The 20,711-nt window shown below is 41.7% G+C and overlaps 1 protein-coding gene across 6 annotated transcripts in view; it reads right to left on the bottom strand.

Moving 5' to 3' along the window:
* fubp3 (far upstream element (FUSE) binding protein 3) overlaps positions 1–20,711 on the bottom strand; it is a 134,545-nt gene that overhangs the window by 27,901 nt on the left and 85,933 nt on the right. For 3 of the 6 annotated variants that reach the window (XM_068012271.1, XM_068012275.1, XM_068012274.1), the window contains 2 exons: positions 17,833–17,901; positions 1,098–1,237 (listed from right to left, as the gene is read on the bottom strand). In XM_068012271.1, the coding sequence (XP_067868372.1) occupies positions 1,098–1,237; positions 17,833–17,901 (209 nt within the window). The remainder of the gene's footprint in view (positions 1–1,097; positions 1,238–17,832; positions 17,902–20,711) is intronic. The other 3 variants (XM_068012273.1, XM_068012276.1, XM_068012272.1) reach the window with 2 other exon arrangements.

Raw genomic sequence — 20,711 nt, 5'->3', positions numbered from 1 at the left:
ACTCAGTTAGTAGCTGAGCCATACATGTCCCAGCTTCAATCCCTGGTCAGTGCCAAGTTAGCCAGGGTAGTGGTAAGGGTCATTAACAACTGGCCTCAGCACCATGGGTTAGGAAGAGGAAAGAAAACCAGAGCCAGAATTCTCTGCTGATGGTTAAGTAGTGATCCTGTGGCTTGAAGCGTGTGTGAGGATGCTGAGCAAGGTCAGAATCAGATGAGGATAGGACTGGGTTTGGCCATGGTGTTTGATGGCGATCGTTGCGACGACACCAAATGATTAACAATTAAATGGACAAGGTACTGGAGGATATCTGGCAGGAGCCATGGAACCATAACTGAGCAAGGAAGGGAGAACACTGGCAAGAAAACAAGTTTAACAATTCCATTTACTAAAATGTAATAGCATTTATATCAATTGCTTTATGAATAAAAGCTGTGTGGGGGAAGAGGGAGGAAGGAAGAGAAGAATCAATAATTATAATTGAACCTGTCTTTCAGAAGTTATATGGAGGTAGGACAGTATTTCAGTACTGATTGCCACGATCTTAAAAATTGGTTTTGCACAGCAAATGAAGAACAAAATCACAATTTCCCGTCGTGGCCCAGTGGCTTGAAGAGTGAGGACAATTTCTTTGCTGTTACTCATGGAATTATAGTAAGTGATCCACCAACTGGCTTCAGCCAGGAATACCTCAGTCTGACAGCCTTGTGCCTTTTCAAACCATTTGGAAGGGGCAGTTTATATTCGCATGTACTGGATGAGACTCATTGCTAGATAACAAACATTTATACAGCACGTTTAACATGGTAAAATGTCCCAACGCACTTCACAGGAGCGTTATCAAACACAACGACACTGAGCCACACAAGGAGATATTAGGACAGGTGACCAAAAAGCTTGGTCAAGAAGATAAGTTTTAAGGAACGTCTTGAGGAGACAGAGGTAGAGAGGTGGAGAGGTTTAGGGAGGGAATTCGATGGTGTGAGGGATAACTGGCATTACCAGTGTCCTACCACTCCACAGTGGATGTATTCCTGTTCCAGGGCATTGTACCACTCTATCACCATGGTAATGTTTAATCTGCATGGCTTGCATACCTGATGACCAGGGGCCTGCCCTTGCTGTGTGGCCTGTCCATAATACGCTGCTTGCTGTCTGTAATACTCTGCCCAGGCTGCACTGTAATCTGGTTGTGAGCTCTGCTGTGGAGTCCCTGGGGCAGTTCCTGTGGCCTGAGCTAATAAGAGGGGAAATAAAGGCAACAGGATTATATTGAATCTCACAAAGATACCAAAATTGTAAAAAATTTTAGTATGACATGTCACATTAAACCAGAGCAATAATTCAGAAAAATTAATCAATATCTCCTATTGAGCAGCATGGAATAGAAAATTGGACAGGGGAGTTGGGGGTGGTGAAAAAGGAGAAGAGAGAGGGCAAAGGTGCTGTGAGAGGTAACCCAACGAAGGAGGAGAGAAGTGAGCAGCAGTTAGCATTCGACAACTTTATAATAGAGACAGGAATAGGCCATTTGTCCCATTGAGTCTTGCCATTTCTTTTTGCCACAGATGTCTCTCTCTATTTCTTGCCCTTTTCCATATCCAAAGTAGATCTGCCTTCCAAACCTGACAATTGATGACCATGCCTGCAAGCCTCAAACAATGCTACACAGTACTCAGTGTTCAAGAATACCACAGGACCACTGTTTCTCCACACTTCCTCAATTCTCCTTGCAGGAAGTGAACTTTGGGCAAACACGTAGTAACACAGCCAACCTGGAGACTCAATGAGTAAGAATGACTAGCATTACTGGTGCCCCATCACTCCACAAGAATCAATGTATTCTTCTCGATTCACTTCTAACTGACTTTGAACCTTGTGTGTATTTGTACTATACTTTGGAGTACTACTGAAGAAATCAGAAAACAAAAAAGACTTAAAGACTTGCATTTATATAGCACCTTTAATGATCTCAGAACATTTCAAAACACTTTAAAGCCAATTAAACTTTCTGAAATTGTTACTTACACTTCTGTAATGCAGCAGTCAGTTCAATGCCTCATCTAAAAGACGGCACCTCTGACAGTGCAGCACTCCTGCCAGTACTGCACTGTTAACCTAGACTGTGTGCTCAAGTCTTCGCTGTTGGACTTGAACCTAAAATGCTTATGACTCAGATAAGAGCGCTACCACTGAGACATGGCTGAAACCAATATTTAGTGGACCTAGTTTATGACTTTTTCCTGGGTCAGATTCCCAATTTGAGGGATTATAATTTGGAATGAAAACTTGTTGCCCAAAGCTTGCAGTGATAAATGCAGCACCGATATTTTAAAAATTAAAACTATGACCAACTGAACTGAAACATGACAAAATTAAGCCTTGTCTCTGCAAAGAGCATTTGCTGCAGCTATATTTTTGTGTATTTTGGTGAAAGGTGAGGACAAGGGAGAAGAGGAGAAACAGGCACCCGTGCTTCACTGGTTTAGGTTTACTAGTGTTTATTATATACCATAGCAGAATGTAAATGCCAAAGCTGCTACGATCTCCGTATACTACAGATATCCAGCATATTGTTATGATGGTGCTTCTATATTTTTAAAGTTTTTGTTTTGAGGACTCATGCATTTTAGAATTATGGACGTTGTTTTATTTGGGAAAACTGAAAAGGATTCCATGGATTTTTTTTTCACTGGGGGTCACTGAAAGGACAAGAGGTCTTGTTTGAAAACATTTAGTGGAAGTCACCTGTCTTCAGGTAAATACCCAGCAGGGGCCTTTTGACTTGGGGGAGATGTTGACTGAGAAATGACAGGTCAAGATTTACAGGGGTCAAGAGGTTTGACTCAAGATGCTTTAGACAGTGTGTTGGGGTGTGAACTGTTTTGAAGGCAGTTAGAGAAAACCAGCCAAGAGAGCAGCCACCATCAGCTCACCCTCTTCCATCTCTGAGAACTTCCTGAGAATCAAGTGTAAGAAATAGAGAAACTGATGCTGCATTTCTCCTGAAAAGCCTGCCAGAAGCCCCTGTTGTCGCATTTCTCCTGGAAAGCCTGCCAAACTGATCAACGTCACCTGAAAAGAACTGTTCTAGAAAGATCCCAATGACAGCCGTCTACGCGTATTTGGGACGCCAAACCAAAAAGGGACAACTGACATCTTTCCACATCTTCCCTTTTTCCTCCAGGAATTAGCAAGTATTCGGCCAAAGTATTCTTTTTGTCTTTTTTTTGTTGTAATAGAGCTCTAAAGAGAAAATCTCTTGTTTTTTGGTTTACCGGGATGTGCGTCTGTTTGTGTGTGAGGGGCTAAGGTAAAAGGGAACTTTCATATTTCACTCTGTTAATGCTTTGCTTTGTTACTGGCTATGTTTTGTTTTATAATAAACTGATAATTTTGTTGTTTATTAAAGAAACCTGGCTGCTGTATTTTATTCTGGGATAAAGACTGGAGTCTATGATTGACTATCGGTAACTGGGTAAACATTTAAATATAGGTTGTGACCTGTGGAGAAGTGGAAATAGAAAAGACAGTGCACTCCTCCCACCTCAGTCATAATATTATAATATCCTTATAGTATCTAATGGGAGTTGGGAGTAATCAGGTAATTTGAGTGGGTTTCCTGATATCAGAAGCATAAACCAGAGTTTCACCCTCAGTTGCTATGTAAGCAGCAATAATGCTGCAAGCAAAGGCAAAGGAAGGCTACCATCACAGTGGCTCTTTCCACTCATTTCCTTGGAAAGCCAGTGAAACTATTTTGCCAACACTAAGCTGTACAGAGCTTAACCAGTAACCGGGGTCACTGCTGGAGCCAGAAACAAAATTTGAAGTGTGAATGCTTTTGATAAAAGACTTTAAAAACTATTTGTCTGGCTCCAATCTCCCCAGTCACTGGGCAGCTTTCATGTGGATGAAGTTGTTGTTTGGGAGGCCACATCCGTATTCCTGGTGGCTCTTTCACCCTTCTATCACCTGTAAACATAGCAAAATTACAGAAACAGTATGAATCAGTTCTAATGTATAAAAGTCCTATTTACTATGGGACTGTTTTGACTGGTACAAGGACTGTTGATGCCTTTCAAACACAAAAGATGTTTTCGGTATATGGTAGGGTGGAAAACAGAAGACCCCACTCTTTCAAACTAATCTTTTAGTCAGCATTTTATTCCAAGCCTTTTGTTCCATACTCAATGTAGCAGTTATCGAATCAATTTAATTCCATTTATGTCTTTCCTTTTTCCCTTCCCCCACAGATGTCATGCATATGTGGATATTAAATTACATCCCTGGATTGACATCAATTTTGATAGATAAGTATTTCCTACAAGTACTGCAGTTTCTTTCTTCAAAATCAAAGCAGAATAATAATCAAGGGGAAGTGCAGACAATGGCCTGTCAACTATTTGCACCATTTTTGCTGGTGACTGAATTGAGTCTGGTTTTCACATATTGGACCATTTTGATTTAGTTACCTAAGAAGAGTACATGTAAATTAATCTAAGGTGGCTCTCAAGAGTGGGAGACCTGTCAAATCCCTTTCATGCCACTCCTGCAACGCCTCACTTGCTTGGCACTTATTTTGATAAGCCTATTATACTCATATGAGTATAATACTTATACCAAGTCTGCTATATAGTTAGAGATTTAAACCTGACATCAGAACAAATGAATTAAAATGGGACTTTCAAGCCTCAAGGCCCAGAAATTGAGCAATTTCCTCAATTCTGGCATACAGTTTAAGTAGAGGCCTTTAGCATTTTACAATAGCCTACAGGGCTCTGGAGAAACAAAGGAGTGGAGCTGTATCTCCTTTGAAGAGCCAGCCAGCACAGACACAATGGGCCAAATGGCCTCTCTCTGTGCTGTAAGATTCTACAATATCATGCCTTTAATGTAGAAGAACATCCAGGGGTTTCAGAGGTGTAATCAGACAAAAATGGTAGTCAAGCCAAAAAAAAAAGGGGAGGGTTACCAAATGCTTGGTTAAAGAGGTGGATTTTAAGGACAGTCTCAAGGAGGTGGAGAGGAGTTCAGGGAAATAAAGTTGAGGGGTGATAGATATAGGACAGATGTCAGAGGTAGTTTCTTTACTCAGAGAGTAGTAGGGGCGTGGAACGCCCTGCCTGCAGCAGTAGTAGACTCGCCAACTTTAAGGGCATTTAAGTGGTCATTGGATAGACATATGGATGAAAATGGAATAGTGTAGGTCAGATGGTTTCACAGGTCGGCGCAACATCGAGGGCCGAAGGGCCTGTACTGTGCTGTAATGTTCTAATTCTAATTCTAAAAAATCTAGAACATTGGGCTTCAACAGCTGAAGGCAGAGCTACTAATAGTAGGATGGGCAAGAAGCACAAAAGGCCAGAGTTCGAGGAATGAAGAATTCATGGGGTGGAGGGCTGTAAACCTGGTGGAGATTACAGTGCTAAGCAGATACATGATGAAGGGATAAGAAACGCAAGAAATAGCAGCAGTAGGCCATACAGCCCCAGGGATAGGCATCACTGTGTTGCACCATGGGCATTTGACAAAGTTACTGACTCAGCCACGGACATGGGGGCAATTAATCTGTATATAATGTGTATTAGCCAACCTAATGCCATCAAAATAGAGTCAGATTTAAACCACGTTTTTCCCTATCTAGTGATATACCTGACATTGATTTTGCTTGTACAAGTAGTCAATGTCTGCCCAAACACTTGATATAGCGACAAGGAGAATTCAGACAGATGTCCATCTGTCAGGAGCGGTCTTGATCTCTTTCTCTCTCTCCATCCCTCTCCCCTCTCCGTGTTTATCTCTCACCCCTGGCCTTCTCTCCTCTCTGTACCCATCCCTCTCCCATATCCCCCTCTCCTCTGTGCCCATCCTTCTCCCCAGTGTCCCCCTCTCTCCCATCCCTCACCCCTCTATCCCAGTGTCTCCCCCACCCGCGTTTCCATCCCCCTACTCCCCTCCCTCTGTCCCTTCCCTCTCCCCATTTGCCCCCCCACCCTCTCCCCCACTACTCCTCCCCCACCACCCACCACCATGAGCGGAAACACACTGCCAGACTCACAGAAACCAGGACCTTTGGCAAGCTGAGAAGGTGGACTGCCTGCCTATAAAAAAGCTTGCTTTGCCTCAAAGTCTTCCCTTTCCAGATCTAGCATTGCTTTCCTGTGCGCTATTCTATCTGTTCTACTCACATCAACACTCTCCATTCCGCAGGTCGGACACGGGCAGGGAGCACTTCATTGACAGCTCCAATCTTCCCAACTCCCTTGTGCTTCGATTGGACGGAGATCCGCACATAGGCAAACCATTCACGTTTTTGATTGGCGGGACGGATACAAAACTTTGGCGGTCTGTAGGACCTAGCCCAATGCCCCGATATTCCCGGTCCTTTGTAATTACTTTTGCTCCTGATAATTTTAAATGATTTGCTCCAAGCCTTTAAACTTGAGTTTTAAAATTTTATTTCAGACTTGGAGCAAGACATCTAAAATTACCACAGACCTCAAATTTCTTTACCATGGAAACTGGTGTCCATGTATGGACATGTTGCCAACCCCTGTACAGCCCCTTAAGCCTGCTTACCCCATTCAATATGATCACGGCTGATCTTCTACCTCAATTCCACTTTCCTGCCCGTCTCCACATCCCTTTATTCCCTGAGACTAACAATTTCTCTACCTCAGCCTTAAATATACTCAGCGAAGGAGCATCCACAACCCTCCACAGTAGAGAATTCCCAAGATTCACAACCCTCTGAGTGAAGAAATTTCTCATCTCAGTCCTAAATGATAGAACTTTTAACCCAAGTCTGTGCCTGTGCCCCCCACCCCCAAATTCTAGATTCCCCAGCCAGGAGAAATGACCTCTCAGTGTCTACCCTGTCAAACTCCTTCGGAATCTTGTATGCTTCACTGAGATCACCTCTCATTCTTCTAAACTCGAGAGCACAGGCCCAACTTACTTAGCCTCATATTCCAGGACAATCCTCTCACCCCAGGAACCAATCTGGTGAACCTTCACTGTACCGCTTCTGATGCACATATATCCTTCCTTAAATATGGAGACCAAAACTGCACACAGTACTCCAGCTGTGGTCTCACCAAAGCCCTATGCAATTGTAGCAAAACTTCCATATTCCTGAACTCCAATCCCCTTGCAATAAAGGCCAACATACCATTGCCTTCCTAATTGCTTGATGTGCCTGCATGCTAAATGTGTTTCTTGTACAAGTACACCCAAGTTTCTCTGAACATCACAAGAATGAGAATTGCAAATTAGAGTTGAGGAGACAAGTAGCCAATGTATGTCAGCACTTACAGGAATTCTGGGTGAGCACGACCTCATTAAGGGTAGCATATAGGCAGCAGAGTTTAGGAGGAGCTGTAGTCTAGAGCATGGGGGATGCGGAGTCAGCCAGACAATCATTGACGAGTCAAGTCTGGTGGTGCTCAAATGAGTGTTTCAGAAGATGGGTTGAGACAGAAGCAGGCAATGCTATGGAAATGGAAGGAGGGGATCTTTGCAATGGAGAAGACATGGGAGTCAGATGCTCCACTCAGGGGGATTGGATAGGATGTTGGGGTCGTGAAGTCTGGTTTAACCTGAGACAATGGGAGGGGAGCGATCGTCGTTAGTGCCAAGGTTACAGAATTTGTGATGGTAACTGAACACAACGGGAAAAATGTTATGGTTCTTATAATTTATGGAATGCCAACCTCATTAAGTAACTAATGTCAAGATGTACATCTAAAGAACTGCAGAATTCCAAAAAGGTGCAACCAAATCATGATAAATAGATGACCTTAGTAAATGTCTATCCAGGGATTCGATAAGGAACAAAGGATCCAAATTTGCTCATTTCCAATTATTTGGTGGCACAGTTGCGAAAAATAATGCGCTTTTTGCTACTGACACCATCCGCAGTTATAACAGCCCCGCCTGCTTGCTTAAACATAACTGGTGGTCAAACTACTGAAGACCAAGACAAAACTGGATAAGGGATAGACAAAGCACAGGTTCTGAGATCAAGTCAGTAACTGAGTATGATGGGTCAAAACTAGGGCTATAATTCTGTCATGGTGTGCTTTAGCAGAAAAAAGTTCATAGATTATTCATGTCAAAAATGTCAAATGCTATGGAAATTACAATAAAATTGAAACAAGTTTGAGGAGCTATTGCTGCTGATCTTTTTGTTGGTGCTCCATTGGCAGGTACTAGGACTCATTTCCTCTTGAGGGCTGTGTAAAGTTCTGGCTATGTTTTGCGAACAGGGTCATTGGAGATGCTGTTGTGTTTGGTTATGATTGGGGTGCTGGGGCAAGAATGCACCAGTTAGTGGTTTTTCCACTCAGGGCAGGGGAAGAGAGGGGCCATAGGTCGATACCAAGATCATATTCAGCAGTTTTACTAGTGTTCCTGGCAGGCTCCTATTTAAGGATGGAAGGAATAGAGGAAGAGATCGAGGAGAATTGGGAGCTGCACTGTTACTACATGCATTCTTCCTGTAGGTGCAGGGTTTCCATGCTTCCTGGAAAACACGAGATAAGCTCCATCTGTTGTTTTGAGGAGTGCATCATTTTCAACATGGACTTGAAGCAGATTTTCCTGGTGCATTTATACTAAGGATCCATTCAATCTCCTGGTTCAATTTCTATATACAATGCTCCTTAATCTGAATTACGCTACCCTAAATGAGCACCATGAATAGCAGATACTCAGCTTATAAAATTCCACTACTGCATTCAGTAACAGATCTCGCAGATGGGATTTTGTTTTCTGTTTACAGCACTCATCCAGACTGAGAGGTTCAAATTAAGGAGTGGCGTACAGGGACGCTACATAATAATTGAGTGGATCAAAATTAATATTCCAAAAGCATTCAAATACAATGTTAACTCACGCTCATATGCAACAGAAAGTGTCCTTCCTAAGAACCCCAAGAGATTATAGAATTGGAGGATGAAAAAAAACAAACAGAACCACATTGAAAAATTACTGGATCTGTTACAAAGGTACAACCTCAGTCATGATGTTGCTCCACCTCCATTACACTCATTAAATGCCTTGGATTGGTAATTACAGCTGCTCTGCATTGAGACAAACAACTAGCAGTGGGGGATGAAAAATCTTCACTTTGGGGACACACAAACTTGCAGTTATACAGTTTATGTCCCCAGGATATCCCAAAGCATTTCACAATGAATTACTTCTGAAGTGTAGTTACTGCCAAGTTGGCAATATCCCACAAACGGGGAGAGCGCTGAATGACCAGTTAATCTGGGCTATTTTTGGGTAGCACTGCTTGAAGGAGGAACGTTAGGCAAGAAAGTAGAAGAACTCCTTGCGCTTCTTCCAATCTCATGGGCTTTTCTACATTTATCTCAACAGGACCTTGTTTTAATGTCTCATTCAGAAGACAGCACTCTAACAAATCAGTTCTCCTTGCGTACACCACTATAGTGTCAGTTGAGATTATGGCTCAAGGGGATTGTGTTCACAACGGAGCCAAATTGACTATTGTCCCAGTTGGTACTACTCTTGCATCTGGTACTTCAAGAAAGTTCAGCTCCCACTTGTCACTACTAGCAGTTTGCTGGTTTACAATACCTTCATTGGCCCAGTTATAGAATACTGCAGCTCTGCTCAACAGGACACAAAGACAAGGCATCATTGCTCAACTAAACCCAAGCAAGGTGATACGAGGATGATTTACCTCACAGCAGGATCTCCACATTAAAGAGGGGTGACTGGGCAGTTAGTCCTCTAAGGTTATGAGTGTGAGCACAGCAGGTGCTGAAGTGAGTCCTCCTTAAGTACTACTGCAACACAACCTCCTGCATCAATTCAAAAGGTCCACAATCAGCTGCAGAGCTCCATGCACTGTTTCTGCAGGTGGAACACACTCTTTCAGACAGTATTATTGCCTGCAATAGTATCCCCTTTATTCAGAAACTTCTATGCAAAGTTAACCATCATTTGCTGAACCTTGGTTACAGGGGCAAGTATTAGCCTGAAAAACTATTTTTATGCTACATTTAACATTCCAATCATTCCTTCAAATGAAAAAAGACTGCAAATATATATAACTATTAAATCTGACATTCTTCAGAAACAAAGATCTCACAATTTGTATATAAAACGGTCCTAAAGACATAGATCATAAGAATGCACTCTGCAATTTATTCCATTGAGTTCATTTTTGCAAATACAAATCCTATTATTCACTTAGTTACTTCCTGATTTTTGAACTTTCATTCTTGCTATTTTCTCTTCCTACAATACTTGTGGCTAATTTAGTTATAGCTGTTCTTAAGTTTTGTAATCAGTTTATTCTTCACCAGCTTATGCCTACTCTCTTCCAATCATTTGTTTAGCCTATTGCTCTTCAGATCTCCTTGCATTGATCTTTTACCAGCAACTCATCTCAGTTTCTCTATAAATCTATAACTGATGAACTTATTTACTACGTATGAGTATTCAGTCTTGTTTTGGTCCTATATTCTCGTGCTTGCATGGTTGACAATTAACCAGCGGCACAAACTCATTCTTTACTCGTTATAAATTGCGTGCAAGCTATTTAAAAGCTTACCCCGGTCAAATCTGACAAAATCCCATCTATTCAAATAAACAGATTGATCATCAGCTGCTTGATTGCATATTTATATCCGAACTATTCACTTCATATACCCGCTACTAGGATACAAGATTTTAATAGTAAATCACAAAATATATTATATATTAAAAATTGAAACAAATCAGAGGCATACCTATTTGGTGCACATCTGAGCCCCTTGGTAGAGATGGGCAAGTAACAAGCCTTTCAGGATAATAAAACATGGAGATAATTTTATACCAGATGTTTCCATTCAGCAATGTGACAGTGTTACAACAGATGAAGCACTCTGCTGGTAATGAGGTCACAACCCACCGATGGTTCATGGGGATTACATTTATGAACAGCATAATAGCCAACTGCCTGTGCTAACAGCCACAATTCAACAATGGCCCTATTGTAAATGAACATACTACCCTTAAACAGTAATCTGAAATGGGGGGGGGAAAAAAGATACAATAATGAAACACAATACCATTCTCCCCAGTTCCATCATTCACTAAAAAAAAAACGTCTTCACATAGGTGAGTTTTTAACCGGCATGTCACACAGAGGCAGCTTCCTAATTCCAAGTGGAATAACCTACACTTACTACAAGTTCCTCTATACTGTGAAAAGGTAAACCGGCAGATCTATGACACTTTAAAAGAAACTACTAAGTACACACAGTACCGCAAAGCTCAACAAAATGTTGGATGGGTTGTTGTTCTCAACCAGTTGGAGCAACGTTAGACCAGACACAGATACTTTTTGTCAATGGTTCCAGGGAACTCTGATTCAGCATGTCATGACTATAATTACAGCATGCAAGGTGGCAAGTAACCAGTTCATCCTATTCCAGAGAGTTACATTCACAGATTAAACAAACCCACATCCAATTTTTTGTGTTCTTTTGGGAGCACGTGAAACAACCAGTTGTTCCTGATCAGCTCGTGCACAGAGCACTAAGATTGCACACAGGCTGTTAAAATGACTGGAGCAGAGAACCACAAATTGTCCTCTACAGGTGTTTAAAACTAAGCTATAAAGCGGTTTCAAAATGCAGCACAGAATGGCAGATTTGAGCGAAGAAATGACTGTGCAATACACAGTGCAGAGTCAATGACTCGCAGGGGTTGTGAATATACTACTACTCACAAAAGAAAGGCAGTTTACAGATTAGCATTTACAAATGAGCCACTGCACAAGTGCAAGGGACAACACTACACAAAGATAAAGCACTATAAATTTCTCTGCACAGGAGAAAATGAACCAGATTTAGCTGTTGCATGGTGGCTTTTTTAAAAAAAACAAACTGAAGAAATGTCCGTAAGGGTATACAATGTTTAATTCAGTAAAATGAAACTAATCCCATGGATACTATTATTAACGGCTCAGGATTATAGCAACACTATTGTTCCAAATCTCTCATTTAAACTGCCTGGGGCAGTTCCCTGTGCAACGGATTTCAGTGTTTGCTTATGCCAAGAACCAACAAGATTTTAAATTTCACATTTTAAAAAACTCTGCAACATTTGGAATCCGAAAACAGTTCTCTTTAACCAAACAGAGCTAATAACGGCTGAGTTCATATACAAATTAAAAATTTGACATCCTGGATCTACTGAGCAGACCTTTTGCTATAACAATTCCATCCCTTCACTCCTGAAGGTGTTAATTCAAGTTGGGGCATAGTTCCATAGCACCACAGTGCTCAAAGTGACCATTCTTCATACAGGCAGAAAGGCTATTCCACCATCCACCATGACAGACACCACAGCTGAGTCCAACTCTGGCTTTTACAGGAGGGGGTTACTGGATAAAATCAGGAGCGGAAATCCTTGTTGGCTGCTCAACTTGCGGGCGGGCGGGGGAGGGGCTGCGCGCTGGTTGGATAGAAGAGAGACAAAGAGACAGAGAGAAATATCAACATAGAAACAGGAAGAGTAGGCCATTCGGCCCTTCAAGCCTGCTCTGCCATTCATTATGATCATGGCTGACCATCCAACTCAGTAACCTGTTCTCGTTTTCACCCCATACCCTTTGATCCCTTTAGCATTAGAAGTAACACCATCAACTGTAGCATCTCCCAGCCATCCAGGCTAACAAAACAGATTGAGCATGGGACTGTCAGGCTTGCATTGCTTAGTTCCTTATCAAGCAGTGTCGGAGACAGAAAGAGTTGTCTGGATTTTGGGAAGGTGATAAGAGACAAATGCAGAGGAATGGTATGAGAGAGTTTCTACTTTGCTTCAGAAACACCAAAAGTCTAAGACATACCCATGCAAACTATTACCCAACACTGGCCTGGATCTGATGGACAGCAATACCACTGTCAGAGATGACCAAAGATTGGGGCTGACAACAAAAAAAAAATTCTTGTCAAAGATTGAAGCAACTGCTTGAACGTTACAAATTGATTGTGATGGTTAAACATTTACGTTTTACACATTTGACATTACTACCCTGCCTGGTTTGCAGACACCAAAATTTTAAAAAACTGCTGAGTCACAAAATGCTGTGGATTAAGCAACCTTGCACACTGAATAATTTTGGTATTGTGCAATATTAAAGCTGCAGTGACCCCAGTTCCTTGCAACCTTTCAACAAAGCGGTTTCAATTGCTAGCAAAGGTATGCCTGAAACTGCTGTGAAATATTGCTTGGCTCTCTTTTAAAAGATAGAGTGAAAAATATGTAAATTGCAGCGGTGGTCTGGATTGGAAATGCTCCAGTTTGTCTGATTCAAAATCTGCGACTGGCAAGAACCAGAGGGTAAGGAATGGGGCAAGCTGAGAATTCAACCATCACATTCGTGAAATGTTCTCCACAAAAACATGAACACTTTTTAGATTACACTACACAAATTTAACATTTTCTCCCACACTTTTTTCTCATTGGTCACATTCCAAATGTGACAAAAGACCAGGTGATTGGCTCTCAAGTCTCTCTCGCTACTACACTCTGGCAACTACCAAATGACCTGTGCACACAACCCAGCAACTCATTTTCCTGAACTGTAGCCCACTCCTGTACATGGAGGTGGAGACCAAGACTTAAGAGCAACAAGGGATCAAGCCTGCATTTTTCTACCTTGGTGCTGCAACCTAGACCAGCAGATGGATATTTAAAGGCCAGTGTCTTTTGTGAGCCTTCATTTAAGACTTCAAAGGAAAATCATGCAGTAACTGAGAAGCACTGCCACTTTGCAGGATAGCTTGGAGCTCCAAAGTAGTTCCAATAATAAATGCAACTGGAGTGCCTTTTGTGACTCCTGAACACAGTGAAATCAGGACCTTTCAATAAAAAAAAAGAGAATAGTTGGCAGTGATTAAACCACAGCAACTGATGTGTTCTCATGCGCTCGGTTTCTTTCTGACTTCAGAAGGGGAGGTGGGGGACACGGGCCCCAAGGGAGAAGAATTAACCAATTTTTTTGTCTCCAAAATGCATTTCAGCCAGCATCAAGCAGCACAGTTGCCTGCATTGAAGGCCATCACAGTCAGTCAGGAGATGGAATTCAGACAATCTGAAGAGTGCAGACAGAATGTTTAAAAATTGAGACTGGAAAGAAAGAGAATTAGTTGAAATTGCACAGATTGGTTATATTAATAGTAACAGAAGGACTAATTTGCAGGGTTACAGATAGAAAGCTAGGGGTCTAAATTGGATAACTGGGGACTAAATTGGATGGTTCTTTCAAAGAGCTGGCACAGGCACAATGGGCTGAATGGCCCCCTTCCATGCTATAAGATTCTAAGGATAGGAACAGACCTCAGATTTTCTTCCCTTCTCTCCTTAACTTGTGTTGTGGAACAATTTCAAAACGCTGCACCAACCAATCTTCCACATAACTGCCTAATTAGTGAGCATGATGGCGATGTGGATTACAGAAACCATCACAATCATGTCCAGTCCTATTCTTAACCCACATTCACATTTCCAGTAGCGGGGTGGGGGGGAAATAGGAAAAGATCCTAGCATTATCCTAGGGATTAAATGGAGAGGACTTTCCCCAATCTGAATAGTTCAGTGCCACAGTAGTCACTGGTGATGGTGGTTGAAGAGGGTGGGCGGGGGGGGGGGGGGGGGGGGGAAAGAGAGAGAGAGAGAAAGAGATCAGTTTTTTAAAAAAGACTTGGTAATGTGATTGAGGTTTAAATTTCAAAAACATCAGTGAAGAGCTCCTTTAATATGCATGCCCAAAATAAATAATTTCAAGTTGGAAGTGAAAGTAGATTTCTTGCAAATGGACAGCAAATTCCTGTGTAGAACTTTACATAAAACTAGATTACACAGATTAAAAACAATACAATCTGCAGTGTTTTGAATTGAGTGAAAGGGTTAGTTTCTAAACTAACTGGATATGTATAAATAACACACACACGTTAAAAAAGGAATTCCACAGCTCAAGAGTTAGGTGGTCAAAGACTAAATCACAACTTATTGGACCTACTGCCCATCTCAGCGAAGATCAATTCTGCCCTCATGCTGCACAAAGAAATTGCTAAAATGTGTAATGGAAGACTGTTGAGCTCTTGATGTAGAAGTTAATTTGAAATGGCTCCAATTCCAGCTTTTAGTCTTCAAGTTCCTTTTATCCTGCGCATGTTCACAACAGGGCTCTTCAGGAAGGTGGCTAGCATTTGGCCTCAGGGCACTGCAAGGCCATCTTAAATCAACGACAGACAATATCAGCAGCCAGGAGATGGCACAAGTCACCAGCAGGCGTGGACCCCAGCAGCAACCACAAAAAACCCTCTACATCAATAGCTCAGGAATCCTTTTCCCTGCCTTTGAAGAACTTGCAGTGTTGCTTTGACCCTGAAGGGCTTCTGTCCTTCACACAGGCTACAAATGGCATTAAAGAGGCGGGGGAAGGGAGCATTTAAACATAAAAGGCTGTAGAAGGACAAGGGAATTAAAAAAATGAGAGAGAGAGAAAGACTTGGTCACAGTCATAGGACAAGACCCTTTAAAAGGAAGGTCAGGACCAACTACAGGTTCCACCTGCTATAGGCGACAAAAGATCCTTCATGCTTTTTTGTTTCAAAACAGAACTCTAATATTCAACAAGTTATTGATTCAGAAGGAATGAAGCACTAAATACAATGTGTGCAACCATGTTTACAGTACAGAGAATGGAGTCACTTAAAACAGGTCTATGCTTTCCCTGTTTAGGAAATTAGATTGAGTTAGGATCACTCCCAGATATTCCCAATAATTCAAAAAGACAACGACCACTGCCTCCTAAATAAAGCAAACACAGCACTCAGCCATGGATTACATTCACAAGATGTGTCAACATAAAAGTCAACATGTACTTTTGCGAACAAAATGAATTTACAATTGACGGGGCCACTTTAAAACTGTGTGAAATTGTCCAAAAGCACTGCACATTACACTCAAACATATGCAACTCAATATTAAAACTATACTTAGAAGTCATTTCAGAGGTCTGTCCAATCATAATTGCTTACTACCTGACTAGCTGGTCACAGAGTGAAATGTCTAGAACCAACACCAGGACTTCTGTACTATCTCCACTGCTCCTAGTTACACACGTCTGATTTGAGCAGCTACACAACACAAGACTGCTGAAAACACAAACCTCCAACAACCAAAAATATTAGTGAAAGGTGATTAATGGACATCCTTTCAACAAAGCAGGCTTTCAATTCCTGCAACAAATTGGGACTCTTTTCACCAGAATAGAAAAGGTTAAGAGATCTGATAGGGCCATTTAAAGTTGAGAGATTTTGATGAGGTAAATCCGGAAAACTTTTCCATTGGTTTGGAAGTAACTAACTAATGGGCATAAATTTAAGTTTGCCAACCAAAGGATGGAGAGAGAGATTAGGAGAATTATTCTGCTTTTTATATAGAGCTTTAGGACACTGAATGCTCTACCAGAAACAGGTGGAAGCAAAATTCAAAACTTTTCAAAAGGAAAAATTTAAAAGTGTATCGGAGAACGGCAGCAAAACTGGACAAGAGTGCAGCTCTTTTACAGAGCTGGCACTGGCACTATGCACTCCTTCTGTGGTGCAAAATTCGATGATCATTTCTACGAGCTGTATTTTAACACAAATAAAAATTACATCTAACTTCATCCGATCTTCCTGATTACATGAAAAGCCATAACAAGCAACTTAGAAAACAAACTGAACAGCTACAAAAAACTCCCCCCCAGCCTCATCCAGTATATAGATTCTTGCCTCCTCCCCATCTAATGCTGCAACGTTGTTTTTCTTAGCCCATCTACTACTCCAGGCGTGTCACACACAAACTGTTCAAGCCGTCAAAAGGTGCAAAGCATGTGAAGGGGTTTTTTTTGTTTGTAAATGTCACTGTTATTCCTGCTCACCAGATGATTAAGCCAAAACTGACAAACTCAAAACTTCACAGCGCTGCTGCAGCAGCAAGCCTGACTTTGGTGGCAGAATGCCAAAGAGAATCATTACAGCCTTTGGAGACATCAAATCCCATCCCAAGTAATATTTTCCAACACATCTAGCAGCAATCGCAATGGAAAATGCTACCATCACCCACCACCGTCTTTTGGCCACAGGACAGGCAAGCAATGCAGTGCTCCGCTCACTGGCCCATACAGACCTTCCTAACTAAAAACGAAAGAGATAATCTGTATGAATGCTTGCTCCTGCAGCAGTGCTGTGAAATCAGCTGTGCAATGTAAATGAGGCAGATCCCATAGCACTGGGAGTCCCGCTCCCCATCATATATCAAAGCTGCTTCCTGCTGCAGTTCTGTAATAGGAACACATTCTGGAGTAAGCAGGACTGAGCTCGAGCCTGCAATTGCCTGCACTGCATGTTCCTATTTTGGCTGTTTTGACTGGGATACTGACCAGAAGTTACCCCCATACATTACTCCTCCACACCCCAAGAAAAAGGCAAAATTCAGTGAGCAAGTTACCTGAGCCACTCATGTTCCCAAATCACTGCAAAAGCTGTGCACTATTAGCAAAATTATGGGGAAGCATGACAAAAGTAAGGTTACAAGCGTTTAACTGACAGAGGAAAGGAGACAGAGACATAGAGCTGGGGGGATGGTGGGAGGGGAGGGATGACAGGAAGATGGGATGAGGGAAAGATAGTAGGAAACAGGAAAGCAAAAGAATAAAATATTTCCCTATTCCACAAAACCTGCTTTCTGCAAATCCCCTGCAAGAAGGCAACTCAAACGCCACTTACAAAATATCAGTCCAAGAAAAGTGCATACCAAGTATTTTGTAGTAATCCTCCCAGGCTTTGGAATAATCCATCTGACCAGTTTGGCCACCATTCTGATCTGTGGGCAGGTTTAAAAAAATTACATTTCACAAACTGATACAAAATACATCGTATTTCAAAAAAGGTCAGAGATCTTTTGCAAAACAAAAGGAGCCTCAGCACTTGGAACAGCATCAGACCAAACTAATCTGATGCAGAGTAGTAACGTGTAGTCAGCAAGTGTTGCTCACTAACGTTTGGTCAAGATTCATAATCATGAGCAAGATTTGCTCAAGGACAACTCAGACCGGACCCTTCCTACACAAATTAAGTTAGAGTCTTACTTCAATTTGCAGTTTTCTGGTTGCGGGGTGGAGGGAGGGGTGCTACTCCCCGCAATGAAATATTAATTTCTTCTGCAATCCGTAACCAAATTACACCATATGAGTCAACATGCTGTATTACAGAATGACAGGTGTAGACCCATATTCTACTATTTCCACACATAGGAAATTCCTAACTTAAATTTTGGCATCATAGATTGTTCCCGAGAGTTCCCAATCTCAGCCTTATCACACAGAGGTAGTGAGCAAACACCAAGCATTCCCAGACAGGTAAAAATTAATTTCTACAGCAGCGCCAGCAAAAACCTGCACTCTAGAAGATAAGACTCTTCCCCCTCCCAGACTTTCTGAATTGTATTGTTTTCCTTTTTTTTTGGGGGGGGTGGGGGGGACGATGGGGACAGCTGCTAGGAAAGAGACAGACTGTTTTCTTTATCCCAAGGAAATATTTATTTGTTGTTCCTGATTATATCACAAGATGGTACAACGTCTGAGCAGATTCCAGTTGATACCATCGGAGGTTGTATCTACATATGTCCTGCTTGGCCTGCCAAATTTTACAGTAAGATTTGCCAACTCTACCAATGAGCCACGATCCTGTGTGAAACACTGAAGGAGGTATGGTTGCTAAATTTGCAGATGACACAAGGATAGGTAGAAAAGTAACTTGTGAAGAGGACATAAGGAGACTACAAAGGGATATAGATATGTTAAGTGAGCAGGCAAAGACCTGGCAAATGGAGTATAATGTGGGAAAGTGTGAAATTGCCCACTTTGGCAGGAAGAATAAAAAAGCACATTATCTAAATGGAGAGAGATTGCGGAGCTCTGAGATGCAGAGGGATCTGGGTGTCCTAGTGCATGAATCACAAAAGGTTAGTATGCAGGTACAGCACATAATTAGGAAAGCTAATAGAATGTTATCGTTTATCGCGAGGGGAATTGAATACAAAAGTAGGGAGATTATGCTTCAGCTATACAGGGCATTGGTGAGATCACATCTGGAGTACTGTGTACAGTGCTGGTCTCCTTATTTAAGGAAGGATGTAAATGTGTTGGAGGCAGTACAGAGAAGGTTTACTAGACTAATACCTGCAATGGGTGGGCCGTCTTACGAGGAAAGATTGGACAGGCTAGGCTTGTATCAGTTGGAATTTAGAAGAGTAAGAGGCGACTTGATTGAAACATATAAGATCCTGATGGGTCTTGACAAGGTGGACGTGGAAAGGATATGTCCCCTTGTGGGAGAATCTAGAACTAGGGGCCACTGTTTAAAAATAAGGGGTCGTCCATTTCAGACAGAAATGAGAAATTATTTCTCTGAGGGTCATGAGTCTTTGGAATTCTTCCGCAAAAGGCAGTGGAAGCAGAGTCTTTGAATATTTTTAAGGCAGAGGTAGATAGATTCTTGATCAGCAAGGGGGTGGAAGGTTATATGGGGTAGGTGGAAATGTGGAGTAATCAGTTCAGCCATGAACTTATTGAATGGTGGAGTAGGCTCGAGGGGTCGAGTGTCCTACTCCTGATTCGTATGTTCGTATGCTACTGAACATTGCAGGTGGGACGAAGGAAAGAGAAGAGGCCTGAATTTTGAGGAGAGTGGAGCAGGGTGAAGAGGGAACAGAGATCCACTGCAATTTGTAGGACCATGTTTAACATAGTTTAGAAACATCAACAGAAATCCCGCATTGAGTTCTGGACCTTTATACCATTTGGAATTGCATAGAACTACACAATATTTTGCCTTCAGTGGAAAGAGGTTCTTCAACACGATTCATATAATGGTAGGACAGTTGATCAGGAAAATGGTGAAGCACAACAGGTTTTGGACAGACCATAACTAAATGAAGGCAAAAGAGGCAACTAAGGAATTCCCTTAGGAGGAGTTGGGAGATGGGTTCAGGTACAACTGACATTAATTTGGGAAAACTGCAGTTACAAACTTGTACTTAGTGACCTTATGAAACTCCAATACATCACAGGAATTAGCAATCAGCAGTGAAACATTCACACTACACCGAAGTTCAGTAACACCTTCTGCACGCAAGCTATTCTCTCTACACTTCAGAAGTACTTAATTGACTGTAAAGTGCTTTAAGTTCTAAGGCACTATATAAATGCAAGTCTTTTGCTTTCTTTTCCACCATCTCAACATCATAGTGTGTAAACATCAGAATATTCATAGCATCAGTGAGCTTTTGAACGGTTTCCATAATGTAAGCACTCATTTGATAGAAAATATCAAGTGTGGAAGTTGGTTAAGAGCTTAGTCGGACTGAGTAATTATGTTAATAAAAACCATGAAAATCCTGCACTTGGCATCACAAAGAACAATTCTTTTAAGAGTAAAGCTATGTTTAATGCAAGGTTTCAGATGAAGTTTGAAAAAAATAGCTCATTTTGAAAGTACCCACATTAGTACAGCAGTAAACTGGTGTTCGTGTAAGTTACGTTATTGAACGCCAACGAACAATGATCCTGGCATGAAATAAACTACTTGGATCAGTACTTATGGAGAAAGCGAGGAATAAAAATAATACATTTA

This window comes from Heterodontus francisci, chromosome 32 (genome assembly GCF_036365525.1).
Source record: "Heterodontus francisci isolate sHetFra1 chromosome 32, sHetFra1.hap1, whole genome shotgun sequence".
NCBI classification, from domain to species: Eukaryota; Metazoa; Chordata; class Chondrichthyes; order Heterodontiformes; family Heterodontidae; genus Heterodontus; species Heterodontus francisci.
This window is presented reverse-complemented; position numbering and strand designations above follow the sequence as displayed.